We start from the raw sequence: 21288 nt of genomic DNA on the forward strand, positions 1-21288 counted from the left end.
GTCGCCGCGGGCGGCGCACCTACGTGCCATTACTGCTGCCGGGCGGACCTGCGTATGGTCCATATAGACACAGCATGGCCCAGGGAGAGCCGGCGCTGGTCCTGTCGGACACAGACAGCGCAGAGGACCTGGAGGAGGTGGAGCCCAGCTTCTCTGGAATAAGTGAGCAAAGGAAATGACTGGAGCCCGCCTGAGGCTGCAATGCCTTTGGAACCAGGGGGTTGTCAGTGACACCGTCCAGGCGATGGTAGGGGTTGGAAGCAGCGGGGGCTGCCCAGGCCCTGAATGCCTGATGCTCTGATGACTTCTAGGAGACACAAGAGACACTTCAATCCATAGGAGGGAGGGTTGGGCCACTCTGCACACTAGAATAATAAATGATCTTCCCCCCACTTCAGCTAACTGTGCATGGATCAGCTGTATAAATACCTATCTTCCCAGCTGTTTGAAGAATTCAGTGAATGTGGGTGGGCTAGACTGGTGTTTCCAAAAGTATGGAAATAGAAGTCGCAAACCTTCAGTGGTGTCACCTGGCTATAGTGGTGTTTCTTGATTAGAAAATCACAATATCGCTAAAAGTGGAGTTACTGTCCAGGAAACTTACGGTTGCATGGTTTTTTTCCCCCCTCAAGCGATAGAGCTGCAAGACGAAGAAAGCACTTCTTCTGATGTGATCTGTCTTGACTCTCTTGAAGAAATAATGCCTGCTACACCCACAAGCCCCAACAGAGGTATCAGTGTTTTCAGAAGGAATTCACAATAGGTTGACACTTCTACTCTAGCCTGTTTCTTTAAAACATTGCAGCAGCTTGACCTGCAGAGTGTGTGTCTACTAAAGCAGCATACAATCTTACACTTGTGTGGACATGAGTCAGTGAAGTTATTTGATCTACAAAAAGGAAACAGAGGAGCAAAACGATAGGACTGATCCTCAAAGCCAGCTGCATGCAAAACTCACAGGGACTCGAATGGGAGTTCTTCATGGGGAGGGCTTGAAGGACTGGCTCATAAATCCCTAGGGAACCCTTTTGTTTGTATAGCAGAAAATACAGGTTGTGCCAACTCTTAAGGATTGTTGCTCTTCCAGTTTTTGAAGAAATAAACAATTAGTATTACATTTTGTTTTTCCCCAGATTTTATTGCACATGAAGTAAATGAAAACCAAAGGCGTATTGAAGGTGAGTAATCAAATTAAATTACCTAAAACCAATAGGCCATTTAGCCATGTCACACTGCATGTTAACCAATATGACATAAAAATCAGGTGTCCAACTTAAAAGCAATATCCAAAAATATGGGGTAATCAAACGTAAACAAAAATACGTTAAAAGAATTTGGCATACAATGGCTGCCCTAAAGGACTGGGATTACAGCCATCCTCACTTCTGGTTCACTAATTTAAATCTGCCGCAGGTTATTAGTGCCTGAAAGACATTAACATTTGGTGGTTTCCTGGCCTATAGAAAATGATTTGGTGGGCTTAGACCAGCATCTAATGGACTCATCACAAGAACTATCAGCAAAATTTACATTAACTGGCAGTTTTGAAAAAGAAAATGAAAGCTGAATGGGCACAGAGATCTGAAGCAAGATCTGGCTAAAAGAGATGATGTACATGTTTTTCTTTACGTCAGAGAGCATCATTGAAAATCTAGCCCTTAAGAACAAATCCGGTGGATTTGGAAGTGTTGGCAGGTCTCTAGCACGTGACCTTGACAGAAGTGGCTCATAGGCAACGTCCACAGGAGTAGTGTGAAAATTATCTCAGCTGGAAGTGGATTCTTGTATTGACCATGTTTAAAATAGTTTGTATTAAAAACACAATGTCCCTCTGGCTTTATTAGTAACATTGGCCCTTTTCCTATACTTTCTGCTGTGCAGATGAGGATCGTATTCTTAAAACTCTTCTTTAGAGATCATTAAAGAATATTCTTGTCACTGTTTTTCATTTCTAACAGATGTGCTGAGCATGTAATAATAGGAGTTACTAATCTGGGAACGCCTAGCCTCTCAGGTTTCAGAGCAATGTCTAGAAAATTCTGCATCTTGTCCAAAAGAAATAGATGAGAGAGGCTGAAATTAAACAATACTAGATTTTGAGATAGGACATTCTTTGTGTTTTATAGAAATCTGCATCTGCTGTGGCAGCTTCCAGATTCATACCCAGCATCCCTTGTTTCACGGAGGAATTTGTACTCCATGCACGGTTGGTAGTTCATATGGCTCAATAAGGCAGCCCCCCTGCCTATTATTATCAGCTGGAAGTGGATCCGCTGAAGTCAATGAGAGACTTCAGAAACATTGTCTATTTAGTTTATCCAAGACACGGGTCAGAGGTGACTTGGTCATAGTCCGTAAGTACCTACATGGCAAAAGATTTCTGATCATAGATAACTCTTTAATCTAGCAGAAAAAGGGATACTGACATCCAGTGGTTCAGAGGTGCTGGAACAATTTGTATAGTGAGGGTGCTGAAAGACACTGAACCAAATTGTAAACCCTGTATATAATGGAAACCACTTTAAGACAGGGAGTGTGGCAGCTCCCCCCGGCCCCAGCACCCTGAGTTCCAGCACCCATGCAATGGTTGCAAGCTGAAGCTAGACAAACTCAAACTAGAAATACGGTGGACATTTTGAACAGTGAAGGTAATTAACCATTGGAACAACTAACCTAAGGATGTGGTGGGTTCTCCATCATCTGAAGGCTTTAAATCTAGATGGCACAACTTTTAAAAAGATATTCTGTAGCTCACACAGAAGCTATGGGCTTGGTGCAGAAATGATTGGGTGAGGTTCTAAATCCTAGGGGATCAGAATGGTCCCATTCTGGCCTAAATGTATAAGAAAGTGTCACTAACCAGCCACACACATGCCTCAACTCAGTGTCCTTTAATTTGGTTCCCACTAGAGTTTACATACACGAATAAAAATAATACTTTATAAAAATTAGAACTGATATATTATTGTTTTGCCCACTGGGTGACCTTAGGAAAGTCACTTCCCTTTCTGTGCCTCAGTTTCCCCATCTGTAAAATGAGGATATTGATACTTGCCTCCCTTTGAGATCTACTGATGAGGAGCACCATGTAAGACTTAGGTATTATAATTATATGGCTAAAGTTATCTAATATATCACATTGCTTTCATGTTACATCCTATTCTTCACCACCTTTGTCAGTATTTAGTCTACATTCAGTTGTACATTCAGCTTCCTGGGGCAGGAAACTTACGATCTCTTTGCAAAGCACCATGCACAGTAATGGTGCCACATAAAAAAATTAAAAACACAAGAATGAAGTTCATGTGCAAAGCAAACACAGCTAAGTATGCTTGTTTCATTTTATCAAATAAACCTATTTTTTGCAACTAACCATAGTTTGCTGTTTTATAAGGAGAACTTTCTGGAAACATTTTTCCTGTATGATGAGGATGGCTTTCAAGCTTTTTGTACGATCTGCTGCTCAGGGAAGACTCTGCTAATGTGCGATGATCCAACTTGTAATAGGTAAAGAGTAGGGGTAGGCCTGAGGATATGGCTAGACTGCAATGACAACATGTGTTTGCAGCTCGAGGGGACATATTCCAGCTAGCTTTAATCTAGCTAACTTCGGTGCCAGAACAGTGCAGCTGCACGTGTCAGCGTAGGCAGTAAAAACTGGCCCAGAACCCTGGGTAATGACTTGTGGGCCTGGCCCACACTGAAGTGCTTGCTGCCACGGCTTCACTGCTCTGGGGCCTCAGCTAGGCAAATTAAAGCTAGTTCAGTATGGCTACACCCAATGACTGCAGCATAGACATACCCTAAGCCACAGGGGTCAAATCCAGTTCTAAACTTCCACAAAGTTTGATGGGGCGGGTCTGCGTGCAGGGTTCTGCTTCAGTTCACTGAGGTTGGAGCTAGCTACAAAGTTCCGATAAGCCTGGGGTGCTGGGATGTCGGATTTTAGATCAGGACCTGCACTGTGCTCACCTCCTATCATTGTTTTACCTTATATTGGTCTGGGTGTGCAGGTTTTGACATGCCCAGCACTCACATACACATTTAAATCACCTGTAGTTCCCCAAGTAATTCAACACAAATTATCCACAGGATAGCAGCAGGGTAAGGATTAAAGAAACACTCATCACTTAAAAACCCTGTTATAAATGTGAATAAAGAAATGAAATTCTGCAAACAAACATGTCAAGGAAACATGATTATTCAAGACACTTTGTCATAATGTTTGTCTGCACATGTATTATGTTCTAGTAGAGTAAGAAAACAGCTTATTTGAACATGGCTAACTGGGGAGGAGAGGGAGAAGAGGTACAACAGTGGCACCTTACAAATCACCAGCTGTACACATGGGTGAATCCTGCCCACAGTGGGTACCTCTACACTGCAAAAAGGAAAAAAAGCAAGTCTCAGAGCTCTGGTCTACAGACTCAGGCTTGTGGTACAGCACTTAAAATAGCAGCATAGACATTCCTGCTCGGGCTGGAGTTCGGGCTCTGAGACCTGGCAAAGGGGGGGGGCTGTTTTTAGCACCATAGCTCAAGACTGAGTCTGTAGACCTGAGCTCTGAGACTTGCTGCTGCAGGGGTTTTTTTGAACTCTAGTCGTACCCAGTGAAGTCAGTGGCAAAACTCCCATTAACTTCCCTCAGGCTAAGATTTCACCCTATAACATTTTTGCCAAGCTCATCAGCACCCAGAGTTAAGGTTAGCCTTTGGCATGTCCATCGCCACCCGGAGATGGAGGATGTACTTCTACAAGTGATGATTCAGCAGAGTGAAGAACATGTCAATGCTCTGAGCACAGCTGGCAGGGGAAATAGCCAAATATTTGCCCTTCTCGCTAACAGACAGCTGCCCCATTTTGAGGTAACTTTAATCTTCAAGGTTGTCCTGGCTTGGATGTCCCCTTTTTCCCCACCCTGCAAAAACACCCCTTGTCTCATTCCTAAAGCTTATTCCCTAGTTGTTGTGCCCCACATAAACAGGAGCTTCCTTGTAATGCATTCAGGCCCCAACTAATTCCCATATTAGTCGCGGGTGGGGTGGGGGATTGTTTTTCCATTGAGTTCAATGGGAGCTTGATTTGCTCTTTAGACTTGGTATAAAAATAAAAAGCATGTGGGTTTTTACTGGACATATCTAGCATGGCTGGTCATTTGATTGAAAACAAACTAAATTCCCAGTGCTTCCAGTCTCACCGTACCCTGAGTTTTGCATAAACACTGGGATTGTTCCTTTGAATCAACCTCAACTTTGACTGTTTTAAAGGTGTGGCCAGGAACACAGAAGGGGATCATTCATGGATATTACACTGCTAAGGTGCTTTAGCATATAGCAGATAATGTACCAGCATCTTCAGCGAAACATTTCTGAGGAAAAAGATAATTCTCTTGAATATGATTTTAAAAATCAGAAAAGAACCAAACCAGTTAAACTGAGCCGCTGGCTAGCATAGAATGTGTGGAAAGACCTGTTTAAACACTGAATTGACTTCTTATTTAATATGTGTAGGTGCTATTGCCTGGAGTGTCTGGATGTTCTTGTAAGTCCTGGTACTGCAGAGAAAGTTAAAGCAACGAATACCTGGCTGTGTTTCATGTGCCTCCCCTTGAGTTCACATGGGTTGCTGAAGAGGAAGAAGAGATGGCGTGTGAAACTGAAGTGCTTCTATGATCAGGAATCTGTAAGGAGCGTCTCCATTAACTTTTAATAGAAAAGTAAAGGGATGGAGGAGTCAAGGCTGACACGGACCCAACCGTTGACCTATCTTTCTTCCCAAAAAAAGAACAGGAGTACTTGTGGCACCTTAGAGACTAACAAATTTATTTGAGCATAAGCTTTCATGGGCTACAGCCCACTTCATCAGATGCATAGAATGGAACATATAGTAAGAAGAGATATATATACATACAGAGAACATCAAAAGGTGGAAGTAGCCATACCAACTGTAAGAGGCTAATTAATTAAGATGCGCTGTTATCAGCAGGAGAAAAAAACTTTTGGAGTGATAATCAAGATGGCCCATTTAGACAGTTGACAAGAAGGTGTGAGGATACTTAACATGGGGAAATAGATTCAATATGTGTATGACCCAGCTACGCCCAGTCTCTATTCAAACTCAAGTTAATGGTATCTAGTTTGCATATTAATTCAAGCTCAGCAGTTTCTCACTGGAGTCTGTTTTTGAAGCTTTTCTGTTGCAAAATTGCCACCCTAAAGTCTTTTACTGAGTGGCCAGAGAGGTTGAAGTGTTCTCCTACCAGTTTTTGAATGTTATGATTCCTGACATCAGATTTGTTTCCATTTATTCTTTTGCATAGAGACTGTCCGGTTTGGCCAATGTACATGGCAGAGGGGCATTGCTGGCACATGATGGCATGTATCACATTGGTAGATGTGCAGGTGAACGAGCCCCTGATGGTGTGGCTAATGTGATAAGGTCCTATGATGGTGTCACTTGAATAAATATGTGGGCAGAGTTAGAACTGGGCTTTGTTGCAAGGATAGGTTCCTGGGTTTGTGTTTTTGTTGTGTGGTGTGTGGTCGCTGGAGAGTATTTGCTTCAGGTTGGGGGGCTGTCTGTAAGCGAGGGCTGGTCTGTTTCCCAGGATGTGTGAGAGTGAGGGATCATTTTTCAGGATAGGTTGTAGATCTTTGATGATGCGCTGGAGAGGTTTTAGTTGGGGGCTGAAGGTGACGGCTAGTGGCGTTCTGTTATTTTCTTTGTTAGGCCTGTCCTGTAGTAGGAGACTTCTGGGTACTCTTCTGGCTCTGTCAATCTGTGTTTTCACTTCAGCAGGGGGGTATTGTAGTTTTAAGAATGCTTATTAGAGATCTTATAGGTGTTTGTCTCTGTCTGAGGGATTGGAGCAAATGTGGTTGTATATTAGAGCTTGGCTGTAGACAATGGATCCTGTGATGTGTCCTGGATGGAAGCTGGAGGCATGTAGGTAAGTATAGTGGTCAGTACGTTTCTGGTATAGGGTGGTGTTTATGTGACCATTGCTTATTAGCGCAGTAGTGTCCAGGAAATGGACTGCTTGTGTGGATTGGTCTAGGCTGAGGTTGATGGTGGGATGGAAATTGTTGAACTCATGGTGGAATTCCTCAAGGGCTTCTTTTCCATGGGTCCAGAAGATGAAGATGTCATCAATGTCTCAGTGGTTTGCGCATTGGCCTGCTAAACCCAGGGTTGCAAGTTCAAGCCTTGAGGGGGCCATTTAGGCATCTGGGGCAAAAATTGGGGGTTGGTCTTGCTTTGAGCAGGGGGTTGGACTAGATGACCTCCTGAGGTCCCTTCCAACCTGATATTCTATGATTCCATGTAGCGCAAGTAAAGTAGGGGCATTAGGGGACAAGAGCTAAGGAAGCGTAGTTCTAAGTCAGCCATAAAAATGTTGGCATACTGTGGGGCCATGCGGGTACCCATAGCAGTGCCACTGACTTGAAGGTATATATTGTCCCCAAATGTGAAATACTTGTGGGTGAGGACAAAGTCACAAAGGGCAGCCACCAGGTTTGCCGTGACATTACTGGGGATACTGTTCCTGATCGCTTGTAGTCCATCTTTGTGTGGAATGTTGCTGTGGAGGGCTTCTACATCCACAGTGGCCAGGATGGTGTTTTCTGGAAGATCACCGATGGACTGCAGTTTCCTCAGGAAGTCAGTGGTGTCTCGAAGGTAGCTGGGAGTGCTGGTAGTGTAAGACCTGCGGAAAGAGTCCATATAGACAGACAATCCTGCTATTAGGGTGCCAATACCTGAGGTGATGGGGCATCCAGGATTTCCAGGTTTATGGATCTTGTGTAGCAGACGGAATACCCCTGGTCAGGGTTCTAGGCATGTGTCTGCACAGATCTGTTCCTGTGCTTTTTCTGGAAGTTTCTTGAGCAGATAGTGTCGTTTCTTTTAGTAATCCTCAGTGGGATCAGAGGATAATGGCCTGTAGAATGTGGAGTTAGAGAGCTGCCTAGCAGCCTCTTGTTCATATTCCAACTTATTCATGATGACAACAGCACCTCCTTTGTCAGTCTTTTTGATTATGATGTCAGAGTTGTTCCTGAGGCTGTTGATGGCATTGTGTTCAGCACAGCTGAGGTTATGGGGCAAGTGATGCTGCTTTTCCACAATTTCAGCCCGTGCAGGTCAACGGAAGCAATCTATGTAGAAGTCCAGTCTGTTGTTTCAACCTTCAGGAGGAGTCCACGCAGAATCCTTCTTTTTGTAGTGTTGGTAGGAAGGATTCTGTGGGTTAGTATGTTATTCAGAGGTGTGTTGGAAGTATTCTTTGAGTTGGAGACGTCGAAAGTAGGATTCTAGGTCACCGCAGAACTGTATCATGTTTGTGGGCCTGGAGGGATAAAAGGAGAGGCCCCGAGATAGGACAGACTCTTCTGCCGGGCTAAGAGTATAGCTGGAAAGATTAACAATATTGTTGAGTGGGTTAAGGGAACTACTGTTGTGGCTCCTTGTGGCATGTAGCAGTTTAGGTGGTTTAGTGTCCTTTTTCCTTTGTGTTGTAAATGGCTTGTCTAGTTTTTGTAAAATCTATCCATGAAAAAGTTTGTGTGGAAGGTTGGTTTTTTATGAGAGTATCCAGTTTTGAGAGCTCATTCTTAATCTTTCCCTATTTGCTGTATAGGATGTTGATAAGGTGGTTTTGCAGTTTCTTTGAGAGTGTGTGGCACAATCTCTCAGCATAGTCTGCGTGACATGTAGATTGTAATGGATTTTTTACCTTTAGTCCTTTTGGTATGATGTCCATCTGTTTGCATTTGGAAAGGAAGATAATGTCTGTCTGTATCTGTACGAGTTTTTTCATGAAGTTGATGGATTTCCACTCCATACGGCTAAATTCATGTTTTCTGTATATATATATATATATATATATATATCTTCTTATATGTTCCATTCTATGCATCCGATGAAGTGGGCTGTAGCCCACGAAAGCTTGTGCTCAAATAAATTTGTTAGTCTCTAAGGTGCCACAAGTCCTGCTGTTCTTTTTGCGGATACAGACTAACACGGCTGCTACTCTAAAACCTGTCTTTCTTCCCGTCTCTCTTAATAATGAGCTCCAACACGTGCTTATGTTTTCAAAACAAATGTTTGAATCCTCTTTTTTATAAAAAATTAAATCAATACCCAGCAGCCCTGCATTCTAAATTAACACTGGACTTTGATTCTGCAAATACGTATGTATGTGTGCGTGACTTTACGGACATCAGCAAAATTACACAGATTGCTACATGTTTGCAGGTTCTGGGCCTTAGTGTGTATGTGGGACTGAAGAAGAAACACTTTAGTAAGGAAGCAGCTTCCAAGAAGGTTATGGAGAAAAATTATGTAAAATACCTTGACAATCTTTTTTTTTTTTTTTTTTAAGGTTTTAAAAGTTAGAGAGGAAAAAATAAGATATGTTCATTGTGATCCATTATATATATTTTCCTTCTTGATCATTAAGTATATGTGGCACTTTTTTTCAGGACACAGGTGCTATCGAAATAGGACAAAAGAATGATCATTTTAGTTCACACAGAATCATTAATTGATACAGAATTCATGCAAAGTATTCAGAGCTAGATTCACTTATGAGCGCTGGACTCTTTTTCTTTGTACTAAAACAAATAAAATATATTAACTGCATCAGGCTCCTGTCATAACCAAAATACGATTAGAATTTAACAGCTTTGGAATTTTTAAGCATATCATTTATTCTTCTGTGCCAGTTGAGAGTGGTGGCTGGAATTTTCTTCTTGCAGCCAGTTGGAGACACAAAAAACTGACCTTAGAGATCTATCACTTCTGCAAGGGGAAACAGTCAGCATACCCGTCAGATATGTTCTGCCTCCAGCAGGTGGAAGCAGAGCCCCATCAGCTGTACTGTTAGAAGGGATGCGAGGCTGACATTTGCAAAAATAAAAATATTTGGGGACATATACTGCCGAAAATCTGAATTCTTCCTACCATAGGTTTTAATAAGGTGCCAATCACCCTAGTGTCTAAGTACCACCTTAAATACTGAAAGAACTGAGTTCTGCATCAGTCAACAATCACCACAGAAATCTTAGACCAGAGGTTCTCAAACTATGGTCCATGGACCACCAGTGGTCCATCAACTCCATTCAGGTGGTCCACGGATAGTTCCCTCTAAGGTGCGTACCTGGGCGGCTGCACCCGAGAGAATGAAGGGCCACCCACCTAATTAGTGGAGCCACGCAGGCCTGGCTCCACTAATTAGGTGCCTGGACCCTGGAGAAGACGCACATGTAAGGTGAGGAGGTGGCCTTGGGGGGAATAGGGGGCAGGTGGGACGGGCAGTGAGGTGAGAAGAGAGAGTGGGGGGGATTTGTGATGTGCAGGGCTGCGGCAGCCAGAGAAAGAAGCAACTTTCCCCAGCTCAGGGCTGCGGCTGCCGGGGAGAGACCCCCCTCCTTCCCAGCCTCAGCTCTATGGCTGCTGTGGTGGGGGAGAGACCCCCGTCCTCCCAGCCCCAGCTCGGGGGCTGCTGCAGTGGGGGAGACAGGGAGAGACCCCTTTCCTTCCCAGCCCCAGCTCGAGGGCTGCTGTGGCAGGGGAGAGAGGGCACATCCATCACATTAGGAAGGTAAGACTACTGATATTAAAATATGAGTTGCATGCTTTTATTTGTAGAACAAAAAAACGTTAATGACTATTAAGTTTTTTTTATATAGCGCTTTTATCCAAAGCACTTCACAATAGTTAGCTAATGGTACAAACAACATTTGAAAAAATCATTAAGTGGTCCACCGAGACCCTCAGCAATTTTCAAGTGGTCTGTGAAAAAAAAAGTTTGAGAACCACTGTCTTAGACTATACTAAGATTTTTCTACACTGCATATCAATTTAGGGTTTGATAAGAAATTTGTACTGCGTGTACTGGGTGCTGCCCCTTTAAATTTTACCTGCCACATGGCAGATTATCTAAACATACTTCAGATCGCATCCTGCTTTAAATTCTCCAGCAAATGATCCCGTATCAGACAATTTGGATGGTGTTTGAAAATGAAGTGGAACTCATTTTATGTAACAGAATAATTACAATATACTGTGACGGGATATTTATTTGCAATGTATAAATCATTACTTCCTAATGTGTTAATCAGAATCCAGGAGTCTCCAAGGTTCTGAAATACTTTTCATTGCAATTAGTTGCCTTATGCCCTTCTGTGGATTTTGGGATCCTGACTGGATACTGAAGAGAGGAGTGGTTGCTGGCAATGCTGGGTGGGTCATTTAATTAAAAAAGGAATAGTGTCACAATTTCAGGGCAATTGCGTGTGTATTCCCCCTCCGTGACCCACCAACAGTTCTCACTCTAGGCTCCAGGCTCCTCAAATGTCAACTCTCTTAGGCAAAGATCCCTGTCTCTCTCTCTCCTGACCAGGAGTTTTCTAGGCTGCACAGTCCCCTGCCTACACTGTGATAGTCCTGCTAAGTCAAACTCCCTAAACAGGCCAGCATCTGTGCTTTATTATTTTTAATGTACAACTTTGAGTATTCACACAACTGAATGGGTTCTACAAACAAGGGTCTTTTTTATTTATGACAGAACCATCTTGAGATTTATCAGCCTTTATCCGCATGGGAACGAAAGCCAATCAATGTTCTCTCCCTTTTTGATAATATTACCACGGGTAAGTGTACATAGATGGTTTAGGATTGAAAACAAACATATTAAAAATCTATTACTATATCAGGCCAAATTCATCCCTGATGTGACTCCATTGTCCAGTGGGACAAATGAGGCCCATACTTGGGATAAATTTTACCCATCATGATTCATTATGACCCACACAAAGGTATCATCATCCTGTTTGATAGAGCTGGTCAAAAATTGTTTAATGCAGAGCTGTTTTGTCAAAAATTGGCTTTTTTAAAAAAAATTACCTTTGAGCAAAAAAACTATTAATGTTTTGCTAAAAAATTTGTTTATCCAAAACGTTATAAAATATCTTATTTCAACAACCGTTTTTGTTTTTGTCTTCAACAAACCGATCACTTTGTTTACCATATACCCTTCATAAGCAAAAGATTTTACCAGTGGTTTTTGCTAAACATTTGTATATGAAAATGTCATGAAAACTTTTAGAAAAAAAAATCCATTTTGAAACCTGTAAAGCAGAAAAAAAAGTCAAAATTTTCCACATTTTTCATTAAAAGAAATAGTGTCATTTTCAGAACAATCTAATACCCATGTTGTTTATCTAACATGCTGCTATTTGTAGGCCATGTGGGGACATTCAGTGCAGCATTACATAGCTCGATATGAGGTTTACAATCCTGATTTTGAGCTGTCTCCAACTTTGTCAGGTTAGGAAGCTGTAAATGTCCAACACTGTTCTCTACTGGAAGGGCTACCTGATTACATGTCAGTTACTGCACTGCTCGCTAGGACCCTGACTGAGCAAGGTACTTAAGTATGTGCTAAACTTGAAACACTGGTCCCACCAGTCACATGCTTAAAGCTAGGCATGTGCTGAAGTATGGTGCATAGTGAGGGAACTAGTTCCTAGTACTAACACTGTCTGTATTTCTGATGTCCGCTCTTCAGAGATGAAAAATCTTGGATTTTTGGGCAGCAGCTTGGGGGATGGCAGGCTGACATACTTAGATGATGTCACCAATGTTCTGAGGACAGATGTAAGTACAACATAGAAAATGTCACTGAATTAACAGTGCGCCGTGCTGAATTTACCTAACTGATTGCTGTGACAATTCTAGGGGAATGCTGCCGGGGGCAGCCAGGCAAGACCTAAACTGAAGCAGAATCTTCATCATTCCAGGGGAGGGAGGCAGGCAGGTCAAAGTGAGGCAGAGCAGGGGATCCCTCTCTTCTCAACTGAGACTGTGCTGTACAGCAGTTCTCATCACACCAGGGCTTCTACAGGATGGGGCTCACAGCTGGGCAGGAGAGAAGCTGGGATGTGGACAGTGTGTCTACAAAGGGGATCCAGCTGCTGAAAGCTGAGTCTCGAAGGGAGCACATAATGGTCATCAGGCACTACCCCAGGCCTCAGTAGCGATGACAGAGCTGCTCTGCACACTGGATCCAGCTTGGGGAGTATGAGTGGAGGATTCTTAGATTACAGACTCTTTTCTTAGGGTCTGATCTAATGCCCACTGAAGACAATGGGTATTTTTACATTGACTTCAATGGGCACTGGATCAGGCCCTTCAACCGTAAGCTCCTTCAAGTGGGTATCATATCTTCATATGTACAGCACCTAGCACACTGGGGTCTGGGCCTGGGCCTGATTGGTTCCTGTGGGCAGTATCACAATGCAAAGAATAAATAATAATAATTCTATTGCCCCTAATAGAAGCATATGAGTAGGGCCCTACCAAATTCACAGCCATGAAAAATGCGTCCCGGACCGTGAAATCTGGTCTTTTGTATGCTTTTACCCTATACTATACAGATTTCATGGGGGAGACCAGCATTTCTGAAATTGGGGGTCCTGACCCAAAAGGGAGTTTCAGGGGGGGTCACAAGGTTATTTTAAGAGGGATCATGGTATTGCCAACCTTTACTTCTGCGCTGCCTTCACAGGTGGGCGGCCAGAGAGCGGCAGCTGTTGGCTGGGCGCTCAGCTCTGAAGGCAGCGCCCCACCAGCAGCAGCGCAGAAGTAAAGGTGGCAAAACCGTACCCTGCCTCCCTTCCTTCTGCATTGCCGCCTTCAGAGCTGGGTGACCACAGAGTGGCAGCTACTGACTGATGACCTAGTTCTGCAGGCAGCAGCGCAGAAGTAAGGGTGTCAATTCCATACCATACTCTGCCTTCAGAGTTGGGTTCCCAGTCAGCAGCCGCCACTCTCTGGCCGCCCAGGTCTGAAGGCAGCGCCGCCATCAGAAGCAGCACAGAAGTAGGGTAGCAGTACCACAACCTTCCGCTACAATAACCTTGTGACTCCCCCCCACAACTCCTTTTTGGGTAAGGACCCCTACAATTCCAACACTGTAAAATGTCAGTTATAAATAGCTGAAATTTGTGATTTTTAAAATCCTACGACCTTGAAATTGACCAAAATGGGCCGTGAATTTGGTAGGGCCCTACATATGTCCCCACTGGAAAATCTCCTTACTCAGTCGGGGAGGAGGGGGGATAAGTGGAAATTTGGCTCTGTTTACCAAGCTTTGTATAATGTGAAAAAAGCTTGGCAATGGAATAGCAGAGTCTCCAACTATGGTTTAATCATGTACATGCTACAAGGATTCAGTAAAATGACAGAAAACCTCCCTTGCTCCAAGAATTGAGATATGGCACCTGAGATTGTAGCAATATTTTCTTTTGCAACAACTGAATTTCAGAATGAAATCTTAGAGAAATCCAAGCCACTCTGGTATTAATTCTGTTCAAACTGAAAGTTCACTGCCATTATGCAATTTCAGTAATGGATAAATAGCATAACCCAAACCATATTTAGTATTTCAAAACCTGACCACTCATTGCACTACCAGTCGCTTTTCTAAACTCCTAGTTCCCTTTTTTTGTTTAAGTTTTTTTTCATATTGTGGTCTTGTACTGCAAAGTCTGGTCTGCACAACTAGTTCTCCCTTGCCAGTCTTTGACAGATTATGCCAACTCCATGCCCACTTTAAAAGAAGGATGGAGATTTTTGTGCAGCTGATGACATTCATCCTTTGAATATGCAATTTCCTCACCACTGTGTCTGATGACACATTGTCTTTGGAACCATATGCATGTATTTTCTATTAGCTGCAAGCACAAGTCATAACTCCACATGCAAGCGACTTGAGTGCAAAATTTCATGTGCACAAATACAGGTTACATTTTGAAAATTTGGCCTTCCATAATCTGGTTTCACAGCATTACTGACCGGTTGGTAATGATCAATTATAATTCTTTTTTCTGTCTTTAGTACAAGGATGAATCTGTGTGGAAAAACTGCTATTGTTATGTAAGAGTGGTGGGTGTGGCCGCGGAGACCAAAGGTCAGACTCCATCTTGGAAGTTGGGGTTCTGGACTGCAGGCTACACTCAATAGCAAGTTCCAGTTTTCTATTGTGTTCGAGCTATGTAATGACTAAATGCTAACTTAATCATTAAATACAAGCTCTCCAGGGCTTAATAAGAGAACAACGCCGAATTCTCTGTGATTGGGAGTGACTCCTGATGATGTCCCCAGAGAGGCCTGCCTTGAGCTATCTAGGTGGGGAAGAACTCTTCAGATGTAGCCACAGCTCATGTCAGGTCCTGCTCTATTCAGGTTCTTATACCACACCCATCACCGTAGTGTCTGAGTGCCTGTAAACAAATGCTTACATTTTAATAGCCATCATAATAAGAATAAGAATAAATGTTTCTAAAATAAACAAGGAGTTCTGAAACTTGTACATCTTATTAGGTAAAAGAATGGGGTCCTTTTGATTTCATATTTGGTTCCACTCCTCCGGTTGGAAATTCCTATGAACACCCTCCTGGTAAGAGGTGCAGTGGAGTATAAAAAGATATATAAATTATCCGTCTGACAGTTAGATCTTTAACTGCATCAAAGCTCCTTGTGGTACATCTGAGGAGACAGGGGGCAGGGCAAAAGGCAGCTGTAAAACATTTGTCTATTCCCCCGATTCCCAGGAATGCTGAGATCCAGTTTGGCACCCTGAGTAATTTACAGCAGTCTCAAGATCGCTCTGAATTTCACAGGCTTGTACCAGCCATCAAGCCACTGCTATGGCAGTGTGGGATTTCACCAACGCTGTGCAATCTGACTGCAGCCCTCCATCCTCTGACATGTGCCCTATCCAGCAGGCTGTGGGAGGGGCAGGTTAAAGTGAATTTTGCTGGCTAGCCATCAGCTGGGGCTTACAGCCCCTTTGTGCTGCTACAGCAGAAAGGACCATCGTGATCATCTAGTCCGACCTCCGGGGTTAACACAGGCCATAGAACTTTCCCAACATTTGAGAGAGAGAGCACGCACAATCGTTTTCATTAAACTGTATTAAATCTGCTGTATTTCATCACCTGTGAAAGGAGAGACATTTCCTAGGAGACTCCTATCCTGTGACCGTACAATCTCAACTGTAGGGGCCACATCCAGTCTGGTCCTTATACAGGCGTGTAGTGGCAGAGGGTGCAGTGAAGAGCCTCCCCCTCTGTAAGGGCTGTACAGCCTATGCAAGGGCTGGGAAGAAATTCTAGAAAGCACAGGGCTGGGCCATCTCTACCCCAGAGAGAGGTCCTGATGCTCCAAACAGAGTGAGGAGCAGCTCTGTCCCCCTACACATTGTCCAGTTGTGGTTACTGGCTTCATAGGGAGAGAATTAGATGATCACGCTGGTCCCTTCTGACCTTGAGTCTATCGTTCTGTGGCACCTCTTGAAGGAGGTGCATTAGTGTCCACATTCCCCTGCACACCATGGAGCTTCAGGAGGCATTCTCCTTTCCTGGGGCTAAGCGCCCCCCAGTGCTCCCTCTCAGTCTGGACAGCTCCGCACTGCCCCTTACTAGAGCCTCCGTGTAATGTGCAGATGCTGGCCCTTGGTAACTACAAGGCACATCATTCATTTCCAACTCAAATTTGCCTCTGTCCCATGCGGATCCGGGATCCAATTCAGACCTAGTAGAAGCAAGTGCCTATTCAAGCCAATGAAGTTGCACCTGGTCTGAAGTGGATCCCTATAGTTGTTATCTGTCCCTCTGCTTACATGCTGCACATTATGGAGATGAGAAATGGTGATGCCTCAAACTGAAGTTATGGAAAAGTTTATCCTTGTTAAAACTTTATCCTCTCTGGTCTCATTTCAAATTTCCTCCACTGCTCTTTGTGCTATAGTGATAGAGAGGCTCTTAGCATCTCTCTTTGAAAGCTGCATTGTCCCACAGTCAGAGCAGAACAGGATGAGAGCCATGCCTCTGCTATTTGGTCCTTTCATTTTTGATGTCACTCTTCCCTTTCCTTTCTCTTCATCCCTTTCACCCCTAGCTTGGTACTTCTATCAATATCACCGCATCCTACAATACGGGAAACCCACAGAGAGCAGTCAGAGGCCATTCTTCTGGATGTTTGTGGATAATCTGGTGCTGGAAAAAGAAGACAGAGAGACAGCTTCGCGATTCTTTCAGGTACACAGAAAATCCAGTCCCTCCCCAGATTGTTTTTTCTTCACATCATGTCTCCTTTGTGTTTAGTAACTGGGTCCTTTTATAGTGATGTTTATTGTGTATTTTGGGAATGGTGTTCTCTGCAGTGCCATACAACAGAACCAGAACTGTTTGCTGGTTCTTTAACCTCTCACTTCCTGAACTGTTGGTGTACAACAGGGGCAGCTTGTGGAAGAAGCAGAGTTCCTCCGGTCAAAATAAACCTCACTCATTTTGATTAAGGAGTAGAGAAGACTCACATCATAACGTTTGGATCTGGATCTGAATCTCTCAAAAGTTTGAAGTGGGGGAAGAGAGATGGGAAGGGAATGAAGAGCCTGGGTTCTGATTTAGATCCATCTTTAGAGATTAAGCCCACATCATTCAATTTGGATCCAGAGCTGAACTTCCCAAAAGTTTGCAGGGAGTTTTATGTAGAGTTCTCGGTTAAGGACCAGGGCTAATGGACTTCCAAGTGAGTATACACACAGTCGCAGTATTTGTGCACGCCACAGAAATCAATCACTCTCTCTGGTTTCACTGCATTATAACTCACATGTGGACTAGGAAATCACCAGTAAAGCCATTAGTCAGATGTTAATCAAAATGCTTTATAATTGTCAGGATACAACACTTGTCATCCGAGGATCTCAGAGCTTTTACAAACAATAACTGATCCCGACAACAGTCCTTGAAAACTAGTAACAGCTCTAATATCCAATATTAAGGGGGCATGGATCAGCATTCATGTCATGCTCCCCGTCAGTACCTGGCCCAGAATGAAGAAGCAGCAGACCAAAATCCTGGTCCCAGGCCACCTGAGACACGTTGTGCAGACACCAAAAAAGAAATAGCACTGCCACCTTCCCAATACAAGAAGCACGGTCAATGTCTGATGAGAGATACACTACTATTACGGTATTATCTACTGAGTAGCAACAATGTGTTTAACATAATATGTACCTAATAGTAAGGCATTGTCCCATCCCCAATGAGTTTAGGACTTGAATTGCTGAGTGGATTAACACCCTGAGTTCCATTGACTTCAGTGGAAGTTGCAGGTGCTCAGGGCCTCTGCAAAATCAGGAAGCAAGTGTTGACCTGTTCATAGAAAAATGGGGAACATTTTTTTACAAAAGATCTAGCAAAAAATTCCCTGCTTTTTATTTTTGAATTTTCAAAATTTGAAATGATGTTTAAATTTCAAAATCTGGAAAATTCTGACCAGCTACTGTGCTCTCAAACATGAGGAAGGCTTGCCCAATTTACCCCAAAGGCAGACTACAATCATAAGAGAAAACCAGCTAAGCATGTCATGAATCGGTAGAAGCTGTTCTTAAACGTTCTTGGTGACCACCATACAATACAGTATTAACATTTGGCATAAGTTGTCTGGCTACTAAGACACATATTTTTCCCTTTTAAAAGACAGAGGCAGTGACTATCCACAGGAAACATGCAGAAACTGTCCAGAATGCTGTGATCTTATGGAGCAACATACCATCTGTTAAGAGGTGATACAACAGTTTACTTTCGGGGTTTCTTCTAAGGAATGGCCTGTCTCTGATCCAAAGAAGCTGAAAACTAGTTTAGTCAATAAAGTGGTTTCTAAAGTTCAGTATCCTCAGACACTACAATGTTTCTGTGTCCCCCAACTACCTCTGGTCCTTTTACTCTGTTTCTGTAGTTCTCATGCTCTCACATACTCAAGTGATCTCAACTTGACAGGCCAAACGTGCATTCTGAGTTTGGAACCTGCTGGGAGAAGTTAAAATAGGTTCCATTCACACTTAAATAGCTTGATTAGAAGCCATCCTTTAAGACAGCCACTCCTGAAGCCTTACTCAGTCATTTGGGAATGTGGATGTGGCAAAAGAAGACTGGAGAATTCCATCTCTTACCCTCCAGTTCATCCCCTGGTTTCTATTATCCTCTCGGCCTCACCCTTTAAGAACAATGTACATTACCATCAGGGTTGAGAACCTGTTTGCAATGTTTCAGTCTTGCATTGAGATCCGATCCTGAAATGCACTGAGTAACCATGGAGTACTGATTTGGGGCCTTAGGGTTTTTTACATTCCAGGTATGAAACATCTCATCATGGGCTTTATGATGGATTCACCAAAGGAACCTCAATTATATCCATTCAGGTGTATAGAAGCTGAAAATCAGCTATGCATACACTAGAAAATGCTTACAGGAGGAACACAGATTTCTCACAACTTCTGGACAAGACTTGCCTCACTTCCTGGTTTCCCAGAACATTTCTCTGAAAAATTGGCTTCAGAGAATTTATCATACAATGAATGCACTCCATGACACAGATACTCACAGGCAGCATCATCACAACTACTAGTTTTGCACACCAAGAAAGTTCTATTAGACAATTTTAAACTCTGAACTCTGTGAACAAGACATAGTTTAAAAAAAACAAAAAACCTTTACTGAAAGACATGAGCTCAAGGTTTCAGAGGAGCAGCCGCGTTAGTCTGTATTCGCAAAAAGAAAAGGAGTACTTGTGGCACCTTAGAGACTAACCCATTTATTTGAGCGTAAGCTTTTGTGAGCTACAGCTCACTTCATCGGAAGGCTAATATTTTTGCAATTGAATTATAGGCATATGGCACTAGTTCAATCAGAGAAAGCTCTGAGTTATACTGCCAGTTATTACAACAGCTGCAAAGAATCTGCTGCTGTAGAATAGCCTTAAACTTTTTACAACGTCTCAAAATACACTTTTTTCACACCATTAATCTCATACTGATAAAGCTGTCTACTAGTATGTTTGAAATGTAGAGCCCAGTCCTGCAAACTCTTTCATGGATAAGTAGTCCTTACTCACATAAATAATCTCATTGACACTGATGGGACTACTCAAGTGAGTAATATTTGCTGGGTAAGTTCCCTTACTGGGGAAAATGAAAGACTCGATGACTGCCTCCTTCATAAAGACCAATCAGCAGGTAGTGCCTGACCCTGCAAGGTGGTAATCGTGCTGGCCCTGATTCAGCAAAGCACTGGAGCACATGCTCGACACTAAGCAGGGTGGAAGGGTCACTGAAACCAAGGGGACTCCAAACATGCTTAAAGTTAAGCATGTATTTGAGTGCTTTCCTGGCTCAGAGCCAGAGCACTCAACACTTAGCAGGATTAAGCCCGTACAGAAGAGAGATTTTGAAGCACAATTTATGGAAGGAACTTTGTGAGCTTTTACTTTTCGTTTGTTTGTTTTTGCAGCAAGTATTCTCTCTCAGACTTGGATCTGGATTTAGACCTCCTGGCAAAGGACATCCTCAAAACAAGACTGCTCTCTCAACGACCCGCCACTCTAGTGAGGAAGTTTTTTCTTCCCTTGAGAGAATATTTTAAATGTTTTTCATAAGAACTTCCCACTCCAGATCAATTATCTGGATTATCCCATAATACTGGGGAAAAAATTCTGTGTCTCTTAAGGCATGATCCAAGCCCATTGAAATCAATGGGATTCTTTCTGTTGACTTCAATAGGCTTTGGATCAAGCCCACACTGCAGGATTGCTCTTTCACATTTACTTCTTGATGTTGTATAACTAGCTCTCTTGTTTTGCCCAAGCATGTTATTTGCTTTCCTTTTGCTATTTGCTGCACTTCTTTTATAGATGTTACTTTAGGTTACATAGAGCCGCTGTGTACATGCTATCTTTAATTTGATATTTAACACCTCATTGAGGCTTTGATCATACAAACACTTGGGGATGTGAGTAACTTTACTCATGTGAGTAATCTCATTGAATTCATTGAGATGACTCATTTGCAGAAAGTTACTAATATACCAAATCATTTCAAGGATCAGGATTTAAGGTAGAATTTTATTTAAAGACACCTGATTTTATATGCTTTTTACCTTAATACTAGAACTAGCAGGAAATGTTTTAATATATCTTTTACCTAAATCCTAATATAAGAGAAAATCTTTTAATATTTTATTTTTGCACACTTTTACCTAAATGCTCTCTATTTATAATTAAAAACTGATTTGTGTGTTTAAACTTAAAAAAAGTCTAAACAACATAATGAATGTGAGAGATGAGCAAAACTCCTTAATCTAAAAATGTAGCACATTATTTTGTATCTGAATGGAATGAAGCAAAAAAAAAAACATGCAGCATATTGTAAACATACTT

General features: G+C 42.7%; 1 protein-coding gene across 1 annotated transcript; it reads left to right on the top strand.

Annotated features, from left to right (window-relative positions):
* The first annotated feature begins 74 nt into the window (after positions 1-74).
* Positions 75-20508, top strand: DNMT3L (DNA methyltransferase 3 like). Its single transcript, XM_073328424.1, has 12 exons — positions 75-162; positions 633-731; positions 1134-1178; positions 2127-2206; positions 3395-3507; positions 5511-5682; positions 11573-11657; positions 12575-12663; positions 15391-15466; positions 16969-17108; positions 18555-18640; positions 20364-20508. Exons 1-12 carry the CDS (start codon positions 75-77, stop codon positions 20506-20508), a joined length of 1218 nt encoding a protein of 405 aa, XP_073184525.1.
* The last annotated feature ends 780 nt before the right edge of the window (positions 20509-21288 follow it).

This window comes from Lepidochelys kempii, chromosome 1 (assembly GCF_965140265.1).
Source record: "Lepidochelys kempii isolate rLepKem1 chromosome 1, rLepKem1.hap2, whole genome shotgun sequence".
NCBI lineage: Eukaryota > Metazoa > Chordata > Testudines > Cheloniidae > Lepidochelys > Lepidochelys kempii.